The sequence below is a fragment of the Egretta garzetta genome, unplaced genomic scaffold (assembly GCF_000687185.1).
Source record: "Egretta garzetta isolate BGI_Z169 unplaced genomic scaffold, ASM68718v1 scaffold495, whole genome shotgun sequence".
Classification (NCBI taxonomy): domain Eukaryota; kingdom Metazoa; phylum Chordata; class Aves; order Pelecaniformes; family Ardeidae; genus Egretta; species Egretta garzetta.
In genome coordinates, this window is record NW_009259866.1 from 295794 (window position 1) to 312399 (window position 16606).

The 16606-nt window shown below is 51.3% G+C and overlaps 1 protein-coding gene across 1 annotated transcript in view; it reads left to right on the forward strand.

Annotated features, from left to right (window-relative positions):
- Positions 1–14086: 14086 nt before the first annotated feature.
- Positions 14087–16606, forward strand: part of TOP1MT (DNA topoisomerase I mitochondrial) — a 10996-nt gene continuing 8476 nt past the window's right edge. The window contains exons 1-3 of the mRNA XM_035895624.1: positions 14087–14167; positions 14906–15028; positions 15549–15736. Of these exons, the coding sequence (XP_035751517.1) occupies positions 14102–14167; positions 14906–15028; positions 15549–15736 (377 nt within the window). The 5' untranslated portion in view covers positions 14087–14101. The remainder of the gene's footprint in view (positions 14168–14905; positions 15029–15548; positions 15737–16606) is intronic.

Here is a 16606-nt window from a genome sequence, read left to right on the forward strand (position 1 = left end):
AGCTCCAGCTTCTTTCTGCCCCAATGCCCTGCCCCAGGCGCTCCCCTCTGTCTGCCCCCTCCCCAAAAAAACATCTGGATGGTGACACCGCAGCTTGCACGGCTGTCGGAGCAATTCTGCAACACCTGGGACTGCCGTGCCCGTGCCCGGTGGTTGCCGTTAGACGCTGCTCCTGTACAAAATGCAATAGAATATAAAAAAAATAATATGAAAGTAAATAAAAAAATTAAAATAAACCCCGCTCGCTTACTGTTTCCAGCCGGATACAGGCCAAACCCTGCCCCACTTTCCCCACTCTGAGCTGTCTCGTTAAGCTATAGCGGGGTTTTAATTTCCATAATGCTCATAAAATAAGAGCTGGACCAGGCAAGAGTGTCAAAGCCGGCAAAATTTTATGGAAAAGTGCCCAGGAGTTGGAAAAATCCAATTCCCAAGGTCCACATGGGACCTGAAGATGTGCAGTGCCCGGCACGGGGATGCTGAGCTGGGTTGTCACTGGTGTGTGTCACCACAAAAAGGTCCCTTAGTCTTTACCGGGGCCTGGCTTCGTTTCTATAACGAAGTTAATGAGACCGCGCTCGTGCATGATGAATCCTGTTCACGTCAATAAGGTACGGGCAACGCCGTGCAGATTCAGCTTTTTAACGAGGGGAAAAAAAAAATTAGCCCGGCATATATTAAACCTTTTATAGGGCATGAATTTATTTTATAACTGCCTGAATATATTAAAACGTTTCCACCTTGCCCAGCTAATTTTTCCTTGCCGGGCCTTCGAGGATTGCACGCGATCCCAGGGGAGTATCTTAGGAAGGACTTTTTTCTCTCCCTCCTGGATTTCCCAATCCAAAAGGAGCCGTTGGGCTAGAAAAGCAAAATTATTATTTAATCCATGGCATCACCAAACCCTGCAGGGACCCCATGTGCAGTCTGGTTTTCCCCAAGGATGAGCCAGACCCCCTTCGTGGTCCACGTTTCCCCAAGGATGAGCCAGACCCCCTTCGTGGTCCACGTTTCCCCAAGGATGAGCCAGACCCCCTTCGTGGTCCACGTTTCCCCAAGGATGAGCCAGACCCCCTTCGTGGTCCACGTTTCCCCAAGGATGAGCCAGACCCCCTTCGTGGTCCACGTTTCCCCAAGGATGAGCCAGACCCCCTTCGTGGTCCACGTTTCCTCAAGGATGAGCCAGACCCCCTTTGTGGTCTATGTTTCCCCACCGCAGAGCCCCGGATGGAGCCGTCTTGCTCTCATCTCACTGCAAAGACCATCCGCAAAGGGAAAATATATAAAAATATATAAGAAATATATAAAACCCATCTTAATTATGAAGATGTTTAAGCCAGGTTGTGCTTGGGTAGGATGTGTAGGCAAACTGGAGCTGGCTTAGGTTGGGACAGGTTTCTCCCAGCTCATCCGCTCTGCAAACCCCATCGTTTCCCATCATGGACATCCCAACTGGTACGGAGAGCTTGAGAGAAACCTTCACCAAGCATCAGCGCTGAATAAATCTATATGGGACCCAAGGTGAAAATGGATGAAAATCAAATATACGCTGGTCCCTGGCTTGGCAGAGGGTGGCTGAGAGCAAACAAGCCCCGACACGACATCGTCCTCTCCTGCTCCCTGCCCCAGGGCTGGCTCCCATCCCTTGACAACTTTGACTCATCCAGCAAGAAAGGTGGCTTGGATGCTTTTTCCCCGAGTGGTGCAATGGGGATCAAAGAGGCTTTCCCTGGAGCCAGCCCTGCCTCCGGGGCTTTCCGCCTTCCCAGGGGAACGCGTGGCCCCGCTACTCGCCCCGGCTGGGGATCTCGGCATGGGGCAATGCCATTTTTTTCTCCCCAAACCCCATCATTTTGAGGGAAAGCTCATGTTTCGTTATGCTGTATAAAGCCCCCCACGGGCCCTTTCCACCGGCCCCTTCCCAAGCAACGTTGCTTGCACCAGGTTGGGGATGGTTGAGATTGTTTTGAGGCTCAGCTGCGTTGAGGTGCTTGATGGCAACACGGGCAGGTGAAAGCAATACTCGCCTGAATGAATAAGGCTGGAGAGGAGTGGGATGGGTGAGTCCTTCAGGATGAAGGTTATGGGTAGTGAGATCCAGCCTCTACACCCAGGGCTCAAAGCCCTCTCCAAATCCAACTGTGGGGCTCTGATGGGTAAGCAGCAGCTGAAAAAGGCTGGATTTTGGGACTAATTTAATCATATCCTTGAAGAGGGGGTATCTCCTGGAACACAGATTTCCCTAAGCTGTTTTTTAAAGCAATGTGTTTGGCCTAACTCTCCTGAGCGGTGTAAAGTATTTTCTTCCTAGCAGGTCTCCTTCCTAAGGAGATTCTGGCTAGGGGTTCTCCACAAATTCAACTTCTGGGCTGAAACTTCATTTCCCAGGCTGCCTCTTGGGCTGGGAGCTTCCAATCAGGGCTGAGGGAGTCTCTAAATAAGCTGCCTGTAGGGGGGCATTGCCCTCAAGGAGGCAGCTGGGTGAGGTCTTCTCCAGTCTGGGTGGTTTTGAGGGGCCATGTCACCTTGTGCTGAGTGAGTCTGGTCCCACCAGCAGCTGCAAGAGCTTACGGCTTGCCAAAGGTTGGTAAAACATGGGGGTTTCCACTGTGTTTTCTACTCCTTGAAAAGTTTGTGGGATGTTTTTGTGGTGCTTTGTAGCTTTTTGTCTTCTCTTCTTGAAAAATCCCCTTTGTTCCTCAGTGGTGAAGGCTCTTCGTGGCTGGGGACTGCCGTGGCGTTGTTTGAATTTGATCTTTGTTTCTTGCATCCTCTGAGGCCTTGAGTTTCCAGGGGGAGGCCTTGATCTGGGGGGGTTCTGGCTGCTCCAGCCATGAGAAGGAGAGGAGGGGTGATGGCAGCCCAGGTGCCTGCTTTGGTGGGGGGGACCAATATCTCAATTTTGCTCTTGTCTCTTTGCTGTGTTTTATCATTTTTCTGTTGTTGTGGCTTTCTGGGTGTAATTAGGACCTGGATAATGTGTGCTGCATACCCTGGGCTGCTCTGAGGGTGCAAATCCAACCCAGCATGGACCTGTGAATTCCTATGCTATTTGGGGGGGCTTTCCTATTACTTTGGCAGCAATTTTATTTTTACTGGCCCCAACTGAGCTCAAGACTTCTCCGTTTGAGGCTCTACTTGGGTCCTTGTTAAAGCTGAGCTTAACCCTGTGGGTATCTGCAGGCTTCAGGATTGAGTTGTGGAGTGAGCATCTATTGGGGAAACCCTGAGAGCAAAATTGGGGAGCTACTGGCCATGTGCTGTCTCCATCTGGTTGTAGTGGCCTTCCTTGGGGATGTTGCCTTAATCCTGTGTCACATCTGGAAGAGCTGGTGGGTGACGGAGCCATGGGGGTCTCGAAGGCTGCTGGGGCAAAGAACAGAGGCAGTAGGTGGGTACAATGGGGCACAGCAGGGGGTTTTGGGGAGCCTCTAGCATTATGTTATCATGCTTGCTGCAGCTGGGTGTGTTGGGCAGCTCAGCCCTAAAATGGTCAGCAGGGGAATCCCTCAAACTTCCTTTTGGGAGCTCTTTTTTGCTGCTGCTGGACATCAGGGTTAGGCAGCGCAGCATCGTGCCATGGCTTGTTTTCACCACCAAGGCATTTGCTGCAGGCATTGCCTGCTTGGCCTTGGTGGGATGAAGTTGCTCTTGTCCCCAGGAAGGGAAGGAGTGAGTCAGGGAAGGGGCAGGAGATGCCAAAGGTGCCCAGGGGAAAGGCTGTGAAGAAGGAGCCAGAGGAAACACCATGCACAGTGCAGGTACCAGCCAGCCCTCTCAATGCCTGGGCGTTGGGGTGACCCTTGTGACTGTCCCCAATGTTTTGTGGGCATCAAAGCCACTGTGTGAACTTCATTTTCTCTTTACACTGCTCTGTCCTGATGTGCCAGCCCCCTGTGGTAAAAGGGAAGAAGAAATCACCTGAGGTCAAGGAGAAGCCACTGCAGGAGAACATCATCAGCAGGTAATACCTTGGCTGGGTGGAGGGCTGATGGTGGCAGCCAGGGAGGAGATGGCATCAGTGGGGCTTTGTCCTCCACTATGCTAGGGTCCCCCATTTGGGGTCACTGTAGTTATGCATGGGAGCGCCGTGTCCAACTCTGCTCTCCTTGGGCTGCTTTGATTAATCAAAAGGATTAAAAAAAAAAAAAAAAATTGGGGAAAAACTTGTGTTCTTTCTCTGTCTCCTTTTTGGCCAAGAAGCTCTCTAAAGCAAGAGGCTGCAGAAAGGAAAGGTCTCGGCTCAGGATGGGATCCACATGGAGGAGGGAGCTGCGTCTCTGTTGGTATGTGGTGGTCTCTGCTGATGGATTAAGGAGCGCTCATGTGGTTTGCTCTCAAGGAAGCTGTGAGGATGGCATCCTACCACTTGTGGTTTTGTACAAGCCCCTAAACAGGATCATCTGAGCATCTTGAATTAAGTTGAAGAGTAAATTGCCTGACGCTCATGTGCCCCACTAGCAGTTGCGTGTGACATCTCAGTTGGATCCATCACATTTTGGTGTTGGACCAAGAGTGCAAGCTGGCACTAACACACAGGACACAGGTGACTCTGTTGCTTCCCAAGCATGAGGTTGGGATTGGCTTCATCCCGAGAGCATCCCTTTCTGAGGCATTTGGTCTTCTCTGCTGTTCTTGGGATGGTTCTGGAGAGCACAGATCCTGGCTGGCTCCCTATATGTTTTGCTTTGCCCACCTTAATGTGTTGCACTCTTCCTCCTGGTGTGTAAAACCAGCCAGAGGTGCTTTTTCCCTGCCCCATGGTGAGTCTCCATCCTTCTTGCAAGGGAAGGAAATGCAGAAAACTCTTCTGGATGGATGTGATCAGAGCTGCAGCCTTGAAATTCCCCTAAGGTTGCCTGTGGTTGGTGTCCTGGTATCGCCAGTGTTCCTGGTGCAAGTGCCAGGCATTTGCATGTAGAATTTTTATTTTGTTTTTTGGAAAATCGTGGCTGTCTTACCGACCTGATTTCTGACAGCTGCTGAAGGATTGTGAATTCGAGAGCAGGCGTATTCCCAGGGAACAAAAGTGTATTTTGTCGTAACCAACCTATAATTATCTCAGTTTTTTTTTTTTCTCCCTTAATGAGTTAACCTAGCTGCTTTCAAGAAAAATACCTGTGTGGTTTTGGCTTCCCTTGAAAGCCCTTGAAAGAGAAACTTGGGGAAGTCAGAATTTCTAACGAGAGCCTCGATGCTGGGCAAGCATTTGGTGAAGCTGGGATGGGTTTCAGGGCGCTGCATGATTAGGCTTGGTTAGACTCCATAGCCTTGCACAGCCAGGAGCAGAAGAACCTGGCTTTAGCTTTGAAGACAAGCATGCAAACAATGTGATAATATTTCTGGTTGCCACCACAGGTCAGCTCTTAGGGCTCTCTGAGCTCATTTTCTCCTAGGTCCTGTCCCCATTTTCCCTGTACTTTGCTTTTTCTTTCTGCTTGCCCTCTGTTCACCCTTGTATCTGCCACCTTGTGGCTTTGCCCCCCACCTCTCTTCCCCTCTTGCCATCTGCTACAAGGGTCATTTAATCTTTGAAGGACCAAGCTGGCGTGGATGCACATAAGCTGTCATTTGACGCACCTTTGTTTTGGAGCCCTCCTATCCCTTCTGCTTTTCTGGACTACTGTCCCAGATAGCATCGAACGAGCAGGTGGTTGATGAGGGGTGATAGTTCTCATGTTTGCTCTATAAAATACCTTTTCAGTGGTGTTGGAAGTAAGACAGGGATTTCCTAACCCCATAAAACCTCAGAGCTTCCCTCCTGCTTGGAGAAGCCTGCCATTTGGGGCTCCTGGTTTCTAGCCAAGGTGGTTGAAGAAGGGGAAGGCAATGTCAACGAGGCATGGGTACTGTGGCCTGACTGGCTGCCATCGCAGGGGCTTGGGGGTGATGCTGCTGTTGGGGTACCCATGCCAGCTAACCTCTCCCAGATCAACATCATTAATATCTTTCAGGAGGAGACCAAATCAACCCTTCACCAAGGGCCATCAGTGAGGCTGAAAGATTCTTCAAGGTAAGTTGGGCCACTTTCCAAGTGCTTTTTGCACAGAGAACTGGGAAGTTGTCCTTCCTCTTCTTGCCATCACAGAATCACAGAATCGTAAGGGTTGGAAGGGACCTCAGGAGATCATCTAGTCCAACCCCCCTGCTAAAGCAGGCTCACCTAGAGCATGCTACACAGGACTTCATCCAGGCGGGCTTTGAATATCTCCAGAGAAGGAGACTCCACAACCTCCCTGGGCAGCCTGTTCCAGTGCTCTGCCACCCTCAGAGTGAAGAAGTTCTTCCTCATATTCAACTGAAACCTCTCGTGTTTCAGTTTGCATCCATTGCCCCTAGTCCTGTCGCTGGACACCACTGCAACTGTATCACTGAAACTACCCTGCTGATGCCTTCACTGGGCAGCTTGGCCACATCCTGGTGTCTTCATTGACCTTAAAACTTGCCAAAACCATCACAAGTGGAATTTGAGGCCTCATACTGGGATCTGAGGGTGGAGAGGGAGGCTCCTGGTCCCATCCAAACTCTCCAAGGATGCTTAAGTCAGCAGGGTGCGATCGCTCAGATGCACATACCTACATAAATATGGAGGTAGGCGGTGGGGAAATGTTAGTGGAGACAACCAGCCTTGCAAAGCCTGGGAAAAGGGTGTTACTCTCCCTTGTCCCATGCTAGATCTGGCCAGAGATAGGAAGCTGAATTCATAAAGCTGTCCCTTAGCAGGCTAATTCTCTCTGTGTCTTGGAGGCAGGGGCTTTCATGTCCGGTGAGAGGCCTCTAATAAGACCTTCTGGGGAAGGAGCCGATCCCAAAAGGTGGCAGGACATTGCCTTCTGAGTCATGAATCTGCTGGGGCTTGGCTGCTAATGAGATTGGAGGGGCTGAGCATGTTTTGCCAGGCCGTTTGCCCTAATGAGTTTAGTGGAGATTGTGTAATTCGTGCACCAGCTGTGTGGAAAAAGCATCTGGCCCCTGGGTTTTTGGGAACTTGCTGCCTCCATCCCAAGTAGGCTTGAAGGCTTTCCTGAGCCCTGCATTGCTCTGATGCCCCACAGCCTGGTAACTTATCACCAGCCTAAATGATCTTTTAGAAAAGGGCCAAAAATTGCCCTTTCTCTTGAAGAAATGTTGTCTGCAGGGTCTTTTGGCTAAAGGCAGAAATCCTGGCTCTGCTGTCCTTGTGCTCATCTGGACATGCAGGAGACCCGTCACCACCCTCCTTGGGAGGAGAAACCTGGCTTCCCAGCTCCTTCCTGGGTAGCATCAGGGCAGTTGTCCATGCTTTTCAACTGGCCCTGCTGAGGGGTGCCAGGAGGGGTGAAGAGGGTCTGACCCGTGGGCTGGTGCAAGGGCCTGAGCTCAGCTCAAAGCTTGCCTGGCATGGGCTGGAGTAATGTGGCTCTGGTTGCTTTTCACCTGCTGGCCTGAATGAGTTTGGCACTTTTTTGTGGTGGTGCTGATCACAAACTGGGGATGTGATGCTCTGCAGCCTGACAGGTATCTCGGTTGGGAGGTGGCAATGACCAAGCAGAGACAGCCCCAAGTTTCCCTGTGGGCAAGGGGACACCATCACTTGAACCCTGTGGAGCTGTAGGCTCAACCTACAAGATGTAGGCTTGGTTTAGGCTGTGCATGCTACTTGTTTGTCTCTTTGCTTTTCTGGAACATGAGAAACTCGAAGATGAGGTTCCCAACTCCCTGCCTGGCTTGGAGAAGCCTTGGGAGAGCATATTTAATAGGAGCAGGTTGGTGCTTTATAATATTTGCACATTCCACAGAGCTCCCTGACCTCTTTGCTGACCAAGGAAACATTCCTGTGTTCCCCACCCATATTCCTGATGGTGGAGGTCACAGATCTGGACATTCCTGGTCCTGCAGCTTGCTATGAAGATGATGTGTCCTTCCCCATCATGCCAATGCTCAGGCTGCCTCCTCGGGAGAGGAGAGTGGGGACCCTGTCCCCACAGTCCCAGGAGATGTGTCCCATCGCAAGGTCTCCTCCTCCAGTGTGTCCACGATGCTCAACCTGATGCTATCTCTGTCCTGCTTTCCATTGGTGCTGCCAAACCTTGCAAACCTGCCCCCTTCTCTGGGCAGAGGTGTCCCTGGGGACATTTCCTTGAGGCCTCCCTCATTTGGTCTGGAGACCTCATGGTCCTGCTTATTTGAGCTTTCTCATCCCATAAACCGTAACCTGGGGCCAGTTCCTATGGGGACCGGTCACTGCTGCTTTGAGATATCTCTACCCGCTGCAGCACCTAGAGAGCTGCTGTGCTCGAAAGGAAACATGGGATCATTTGGGAACGATCCTCTAATTTTCAACGTAAGTGGTGGAGGCTGTTGCTCACCAGTGCAGCAAGAAGCGTCTGTGCTTTTGTTGTAGGTCACAGTGCAAACCCCAGGGAGCAGAATCTGCAGTGGGACAGCAGCTCTCTGTGACCAAGGCTGGAGTTGAGGTAGGAAACCCATGGAGGGGGGGCTGTCACCCCCCTGGACCCAATCCTGCAAGGGGCACATCCCTTAGCACCTTCTCCATGTGCCTGGGCTTTGGGATAATAGTTCTTCTTTCCCAATTTCAACTTTTCTTCCCTTCTGGCTGATTCCCACAGGTCCCAAAGCCAAGTGATGGTGTTACTGGTGGGGCTGCATCCTTTTCTGGAGAGCCTGGGGCTTTGGAGATGGATGTGGCGATCACCACTATGAAGGAGGGTGAGGAGAAGGAGCTGGACCCCTCTGTCCCACAGCAGCGAGGGGATGGCCAAGACCTGAAAAGGAAAAAAGAAAGAGAGAAGAAGCAAGAGCAAAGGAAGCAGCAGGAGAAGGGATTGCTGAGAAGAGGAAGGAGCAAGAAGGGTGAATTTGAGGAAAGTCCTGGGGATGTGATGGAGGGTGTGGAGGAGGAGGGTGGTGATGGGAGCAGGAATCGGGCATCGGGACGGGGTAGAGCCAAGCAAAGGAGCAGCAGCACCTCAGGACAGGGCGATGGGAGGCAAAAGCAGAAGGGGAAAGTAGAGAAGCGCAAGAAGGTGAAAATGGAGGGGGAGGAGAAGGTGGGGAAGAAGAAAATAAAGAAGGAAAAAATGTTGGCAGAGGAGCAAGCGCTGGAGGAGACAGATGAGGAAGGAGAGAAAGGAGCAGGAGATGAACTGGAGGAGAGAGATGGGGTGGGAAAGGGAAGTGAAGATGGGAAAGCAGTGAAGGAGGAGAAAGAGGAGGTAGATGAGGAAGGGGATGAAAGATGGGGAGAGGCCCAGAGCATGGAGATTGGGCAGAAGGTGGAGGAGGAGGCAGGGAAGGGAGATGTGCCAAAGCTGGAGGGGGAAACGAAAGAGAAGGGGAAGAAGAGCAAAGAGAAGAGTGAAGAGCAGGAGACCCTGGGGAAAACCTGGAAAAGGAAATCCAAGGAAGAAGGAGAAGAAAAGAACAACAAAAAGGTTAAAAAGGAGGAAGAAAAGCAAGAGAAAGCAGAAAACAAGTGGAAATGGTAAGTGTCCCACGTGCCTTTGGCCTGTGGGCAGGTCTAACACTGATGCAACTGGGGTTTTAGTTTTATTTCTTGGGGTAGAACTGTGAAAATACTTTTTTTAACTGCTCTTGCTGCATTTTCTTAAGCCTTGACCTTGGCCCTTCTGGCAGGAGGAAGGGGATAAGCGGTAACAGGAGGTCCTGAATACACAATAGTATTTGTGTATATATATATATATATTTAATCCTTGTAACAGCATATACAATATCTATTCCTCCTGAACTGGCCTTGCTGGTGCCTAGGCAGGGAAGGGTGGTGATGCTTATGGCTGGTGGGAGGAGATGATCTGCGCAACGCCCTGTATTAAAACAGTTTCCAAAGCAGTGGGAGGTGTCGAGGATATAATGGGGCTGATTTTTTTTTTATTTCCCCCCCCCCCTTTTGAAGCAGTTTTGGATGATCCAGGCAACCTTTTTGGCAGGAGAGCATTGGGAAAGGTTGTACAAGTAGGGCTGATAGATGCTGTGTTTTTTTTCCAGGGTGGCAGGGACTAGTGGCTTTAGCCACTTGGTGTCGCTCTCTCCTAGAGCACCCCAATATCTGGGGCAGAAAAGGAGCATTTAGGGGGCTGGGTGCTTTGGAGCCTGTTGCAAACCTGGGCTGTGGGGAGCTGCTATGCCTTGTTTGGGGGGCCGGAGCCTGGCACGGAGGCAAGAGGCTGGTACGTAGCGTCAGCTCGATTTGCAGTGGTTTTGACCTGGAACACATGCAGGACTACACTTCCCATAAGGCTGTGCCGCCTTGGCACATGAGGAATGCCACAACCTGGACTTCTTGGACACAGCGGTGGCTCCTTGTGGCGATGCCTTGGGTTCCACCATGCCCTGGTGGGTAGTGGGGTGCCAGGGCAAGATGCTTGGGGTGACCTGGGCATCCACCAGCCTCATGGTCTCTCCGGGTTGTCATCGGCATGTAGTGACGTCTCACCTCCTCGTTGCTTGGCCGCAGGATCTGTCCCCCCCAGCTCATCCCCATTTGCCTCCGGCCAGGTTCGGGGGGCTGCAGCGGGTGAGTGTGGGCGATGCTCTGCCAGGATGGGAGATCGCGTGGGTTTGGGCGGCGAGACGGAGCCCTTGCAGCACCCTGCGAATCGCCCTTGCCAGCTGCCTGTCTCCGAGATGCTTTCAGCCAAGTTTTCTGTAGTTTGTTGATTTATTTTTTTTTTTGTTCTTTAATATCTTTTTTTTTTTTTCCTATGCTTTCCTGGCACAGCGCACCTATTGATATGATCGATTTATTCCACTCCTCTTCCCGTGAGGAGGAGAAAGGTCGGAAATACTTCCGGGGCACCGCCGAGCAAGAAACACGGGGTTGTTTGTTTGGATTTTTTTTTTCTTCCCTAGGGTGAAATTGTGCTGTGTTTTCCCAGCAATCCTTGTTTTCCTTGTTTTCCCGGAGATGTTGGGGTTAACGGGCAGGTCCCCGGCTGGCGCTGAGCTGCAGGATGCAGATCCCTTGCCTGTCCCATGCATTGCCATCAGCAAACTTCTCTGGCGGGCTTCTTGTGCCCCTGACCTGGGTTATCTTTCTTTTTTTAAATCTTGTTCCTCTGCTCTTCAGGATGGGGGGTGTGTGTGTTAATTTTTTTTTTTTTTCCTTTAAAATTTTTTAAAATCATCATTTTTCAGCTAAGGCTTGTGGTGACTTTAAAATCCGAATTGCTCTGCAGGGAGGAGAGGTGCTTTAAGGTTGTATTTGCATTAAGACCATAGGTATAAGTAGTCTGGGGTAGTGGTCTCCTAGCCATGAACGTGGTGTGGTGTGAGCTGCTCCTCTGGAATATGAACGTGAGCTTTTTTTGTGTGCTTTTTTAAAAAAAAAAAAAAAATAAAAAAATGCAATGAGGTCCAGGGAAGAAAGTGGGGAGCATTTTAACCCTTGCAGCCTCTTTGGTGTGAACTGAGCAACCTTTGTGGCTCAGCGGGGGGGGTGTGTGTCTCTGTGCCTGTCCCCGTGGATTTGGCTGAGCCATCCATTTTTTGCTCTCCCCCTGCCTTCGTCCATGTTACTGCACCAAGCGTGTCCCCTTCCTCGAGACGCCTTTCCCTGGGTTGCATCGCAGCCTTCCTTGTTTGAAAGAACGGGGAAACTGAGGCAGTAGTGGAGGCAACAGGATTTCGCCTGGGTTTTGTGGCAACCCTCGCTGCTCAGAGTATCTTTCTGGTGTGACCTTGGGAGAAGGTCCCAGAGCCTGGGATGGGGATGTTCTCACGAGTCCCTCTGCATCTGTCCTAGGTGGGAAGAGGAGAAGAAAGAAGATGGGGTAAAGTGGACACAACTGGAGCACCGAGGACCCTACTTTGCCCCCCTCTACGAACCACTGCCTGATGACGTGCAGTTTTACTATGATGGTACGTCTGCCTTGCGGTGGGAGCTGGGGCATGTGGAGTTGTCCTCTGCCTGGCCAAAGAGCCGGTATCTTCTCTTGTATGGAGGGGGAAGTATTGCAGACCACAAATTATTAAAGGGTGTAAATATCCCATTGGATAAAGCCTGAACCATGGGTTAAAGCTGGAGGGTTTCACACGTGGTAGGGGTTATGGGGTTATTGGGGAGCTAATGAGCCCCTGACAGTTGTAGGGTGCTTCATGCATCCCTTCCACATGGAGCACCCTGGGCAGGGTGATGGTTCCTGTGCAGCTGCCTGCAGCTGGTTTTAGGATGCAACCATGTGTGGATCTGGGACTTGGACCTCTGACAGCATCTCCTGGCTGTGGGGTGTGCAGTGGTGGGGCTGGACCCTAAGTTTCTCAAGGGGAAGCAATGCATCTTGATGCTGTTGCCTGAAATGTTTCTGTAGCTCTTGCAAAGATGGACTCGGTGGGGAGGGGAAAGAAACGTGGGGTTTTTTCCCCCCTCCCCCCTCATTAAGATGCTTGGGGGTTTGAGCATTAAGTCAGCTTGTGCGCAGTTTCACCGGAAGCTGGGAAAATGTGGTTTTACTTCTGATGAGAGAGACAGTTTGCCTGTCTCATGGCCTCAGTGACTGACATGCTGCTTGTCTTCTGAGACATTGCAGGGTCTGGCTGGGTTGGTCACAGCTCCCCATGTTGTCCCCAGGGCCCCTACGCATTGCCTTACAGCAACTCAGGGCACCACTGAAGGGGCTGAGAGATTGGCGGAGCAGATCAGATCTCTGCTGTCCTCCTTGGTTTCCCACCATGCCTGCTGGGCTCTTTTCTCCTCCCTTCCCTCCACTTCCAACCCTAAACAGTTTTCTGATGGATCAAGGGAAGGGAGGCAAGAAGGACTGTGGGCCTTCACCAAGGGATCTGGAGATGAAAGGAGACTGCAGTCCCATGGGGTCTTGGTCCTCCTTAGCCCCTTCCTTGGGGCTTCCTATACTTTGTGGGTTTTTTACAGTAGGAAAAAAAAAGCCGATTTGGGGAAATGAGGTGTCTGGCAACTTGGTCACCAGAGGGCACTGCTGGGACATCGATGGGGTTGTTGGAGATTTTTTTTGGCTCTGTGAGGAGGAGCCCTGGCAGCTGTATGTAGTCCTGCAACAAGGTTTGGACCTTCTCTGTGGCCTCTGAGCTGTTGGACACCCATCTGTGTGTTGCGTGCATCTAGGCTGGTGGCTTTGGCCTGGGATCTTGGGTGACCTTGGCTCGTTTGCTAAAAGGTGTCACCCTTCCTGGATGCAAAAGTGTTTGGACAGGCAACAACCCCCAGGAGGCAGGGACTATGGCTGAGCTGGTGTGTGTAGGTTGTCATGGGGCTGCTATAAGGCTGTGACCCACCACGTCCTGCAGTTCAGGTGGGGGTCAGGAACCCCAAAACCCAGAGTGTCTGGTGCAGGTAGGATTGAACTGTCTCTTGGAGTTCTGCAGGGTGCTTTTCCTGCAGCTTGCCTAGAAAAGCTATTTCAAAGTATTGGTTTCCTAGGAAGAGCCAAGGTGTTCCTTGGATTCACTAGACTTCATTGCTCTAGCCAAAGAGCTCAGGAGAGGACAGTGGCTTTGCCACCTCCAAGAAATGATCTGAGATCCACTGGACAATCATGAGAGGCTTTTGTATTTGTATCTGCTGCACGAATCTCAGCTTTGAGCTTCCCATGATTGCTCCATCCGCATGGGAAAGTATTGGAGATGAAACCTCTCCATGTGGGATCCTGGTTATCCAGCATGGTCCTGGAAGTGATCGTGGTCAGAAAACAAACCTGTCTGTGTTGTCCTGTGGAGCCAGAAGCTTGGAACTCATGATGGCTTGGTGGCTGCTGAAAGCCCTGTGGGTCAGTGATCCTAACATAAATCAGGATTTCCTCTCTCCTGGAAAAGAAAATGAAGTGTGTGACTGCAGATGGGCTGTGGCAGCACCCCTCTGTGCCAAGTGCTCTGGGTGTCGATCTGCAGACAAGGCTGTGCCTGGTGTAGGGGGGTGCTGAAGTCTTGCCAGTGTCTGTTTTCACCCCTTGTCCCTGTTTTGGCACTGTCTTGAATGTGGGGACTTGACAAACATCTGCCTGGGGCTGTGGGGTTGGGCTGTCCCCATAACTGATGGTCCTCTTCCTTCCTAGGCCAACCCCTGAAGCTGAGCCTGGCCACGGAGGAAATTGCCACCTTCTATGCCAAAATGCTTGATCATGAGTACACGACCAAGGAGATCTTCCAGAACAACTTCTTCAATGATTGGAGGAAGGTACCTTCCCTGTGAGGGCTTCCTTGCTGCCTGTCATCCCCAGGCAGACCCTAGGCTGTGGTGTGGGATGGAAGGGATGAGGGTTTTTTTGTGGCTTAGTTCTTTATAACCATATAATTATGAGATACTAAATTATATGATTTATTTCCTTGCTTCTTGTGGGTTTGGGCTGGAGTTTGCTGTCTGCAGCATCTTTGAGGGCTTCATGTTGGCACTTGTGCTCCCTCTGAGTTTTGGGGATGCTACCTAAGAAAGCAGGTGCTGGGTCTTGCAAACAGCTTCACAAATGGTTTGGGGCATGTGTCCCTCTGAAGGATTAACCTCATGGTCCCACAGCACCACTGCTTAGTCCAACAAAAGCAAGACCCCTACTAGGGCAAGTTTACCTTTGGGCCACTTCTGCAGTCCCTGCAAGCTGCTTGCAGCCACGCTTGGGGACCACTTGCTTCGACAGCAGAGGTTAGAGGTTGCTCCATCCCAGAGCTGGCTGCATTTTGCTTCTCTGTGGGTACAGGCTCGGGTGTCCAGAGGCAGCCTGGCCTTCTACCATGGCAGCTTTGTCTACCCTTGGGTGGATGTGGCTGGGGTAGCTGGGGTGGCTGCTTTCTTTTTGATTTTTCTGAAGAACTGGCATGTGGGTCTCTTGCCTTCTCTGTGAAGAAGAGGCATAGGCAGCAGCTCTGTGTGGAGTCGGTTTTGCCTCCTGGCTTTAGCCAGCCCCTCTCATCTCTTGCTCAGGAGATGACCTCAAAGGAGCAGAAGATAATCAAGGACCTGGACAAGTGCGACTTCAGGGAGATCCACAAGTACTTCGTGGACAAAAGCGAGGCACGGAAAGCACTCTCCAAAGAGGAGAAGCAGGTGAGGACTGTTTCCTGTGACATCTGGGGCTGGATGTTATGTTTTGGGACCAAGTTGGGGTATTTCGGCTTCTGCTTGTCTCCTTTCCTGGTGTTATGCCCTGACCTGGGACCTCTTTGACCTTTGGACTGGCTCTGTCTCCAGGACCATCGCACCACTCAAGTTTATCTGCAGATGCTGCATGTTTCCTGACTTTGCAGGATACCAGCCATCCTCTGACTGTGGTTTGAGGTCCTGACCTATCCAGAGGATGGTGGACCTTGCTAAGGGGCTGATGCCACACAGGCTTGTTCCATCAGCATATCATGCTGGGACAGCATCACTGTGAGTGGATGTGGGTGGAGATGAGCCATTTGTTGGGAGTAGACTTGGACCCATGCTCACCTCTTCCTCCAACCCTTTGAGCGCTGCCTTTCCAGCCTCACTTTTTCCAGGGAAAGGAGGGTAGCAATAGGCAGGTGCAAGCCATGGGGTCTTGGTTTCATTCTGTGGAGTCATGGTGGGATGGTGCTCGTTTCAGAAACTGAAGGAGGAGGCAGATAAGATCCAGGAGGAGTATGGGTACTGCATCCTGGATGGGCACCGGGAGAAGATAGGCAACTTCAAAACTGAGCCGCCAGGGCTGTTCCGTGGACGTGGTGACCACCCCAAAATGGGCATGCTGAAGAAGAGGATCATGCCAGAAGATGTTGTCATCAACTGCAGCAAGTGAGTCACCACGGGAAGAGCTGAGCTCCCAAAAGCTGAGCTGCTTTTCGGACTGGGGTAAACAGCACATCTCCTCTGCCCCAAGTTGCTCTGGCGTTTTGTTATGGCCTACAGTCACTGCTTTGCACGCCCTCAGGCTTGAACACCCTGGAGTGCTTCTAACGCCTCCTGGTCACCTCCAAACATCTGCTTTGCAGCTAGGTCTGACTTGCAGTTTCTCTGTGGACGTACAGTGGCCAGGGAAGCTGTTCAGCAGCTACCATCTCACTGGTGCCTGCACTGTTCACCCGACATCAGCTCCAAGCACTGCAGTGCTTCTATGGCCTCTCTGAAGAAGGGACAATTCTGTACTACTCCTCCTGTGCTCCTTGTGCAAACAAGCCATTCCTCCTCATTTTATGGGTCCCCCATGCTGGCTGGAAGCATCAGGATCCTCACTGGAGGGAGGAAAAGCAGTGATTGCATTAAGAGTGTTTGCCCTCTAAGTTACGTGAGTTGCCTTGGTCTTAAAGTGCCCACATGAAGACCCCATGGACTTGATTCAAAACGCTCCCCACCAGCCCAGCAAGTTCTGCCCTTTTTCCCCGCATCCAAAGGATAAAGGCGTGATCATATTGGGCAGCACTTTAGGGTGGGCTGGATGTTTTCTGTAAGTAATGCTGCAATGTGTTGAACATCCTTGGCTCACCGTGAAGAAGCAGTCGAGCTGGTGACCTGTTCCTATTTAGAATCATAGAATCGTTCAGGTTAGAAAAGCCCTTTAAGATCATCAAGCCCAACCATTACCCTACCCCTGCCATCCCACCCCCAAACCCTGGCCCTAAGCACCACATCTGCCTGGCTGTTAAATCCCCCCAGGGGTGGGGACTC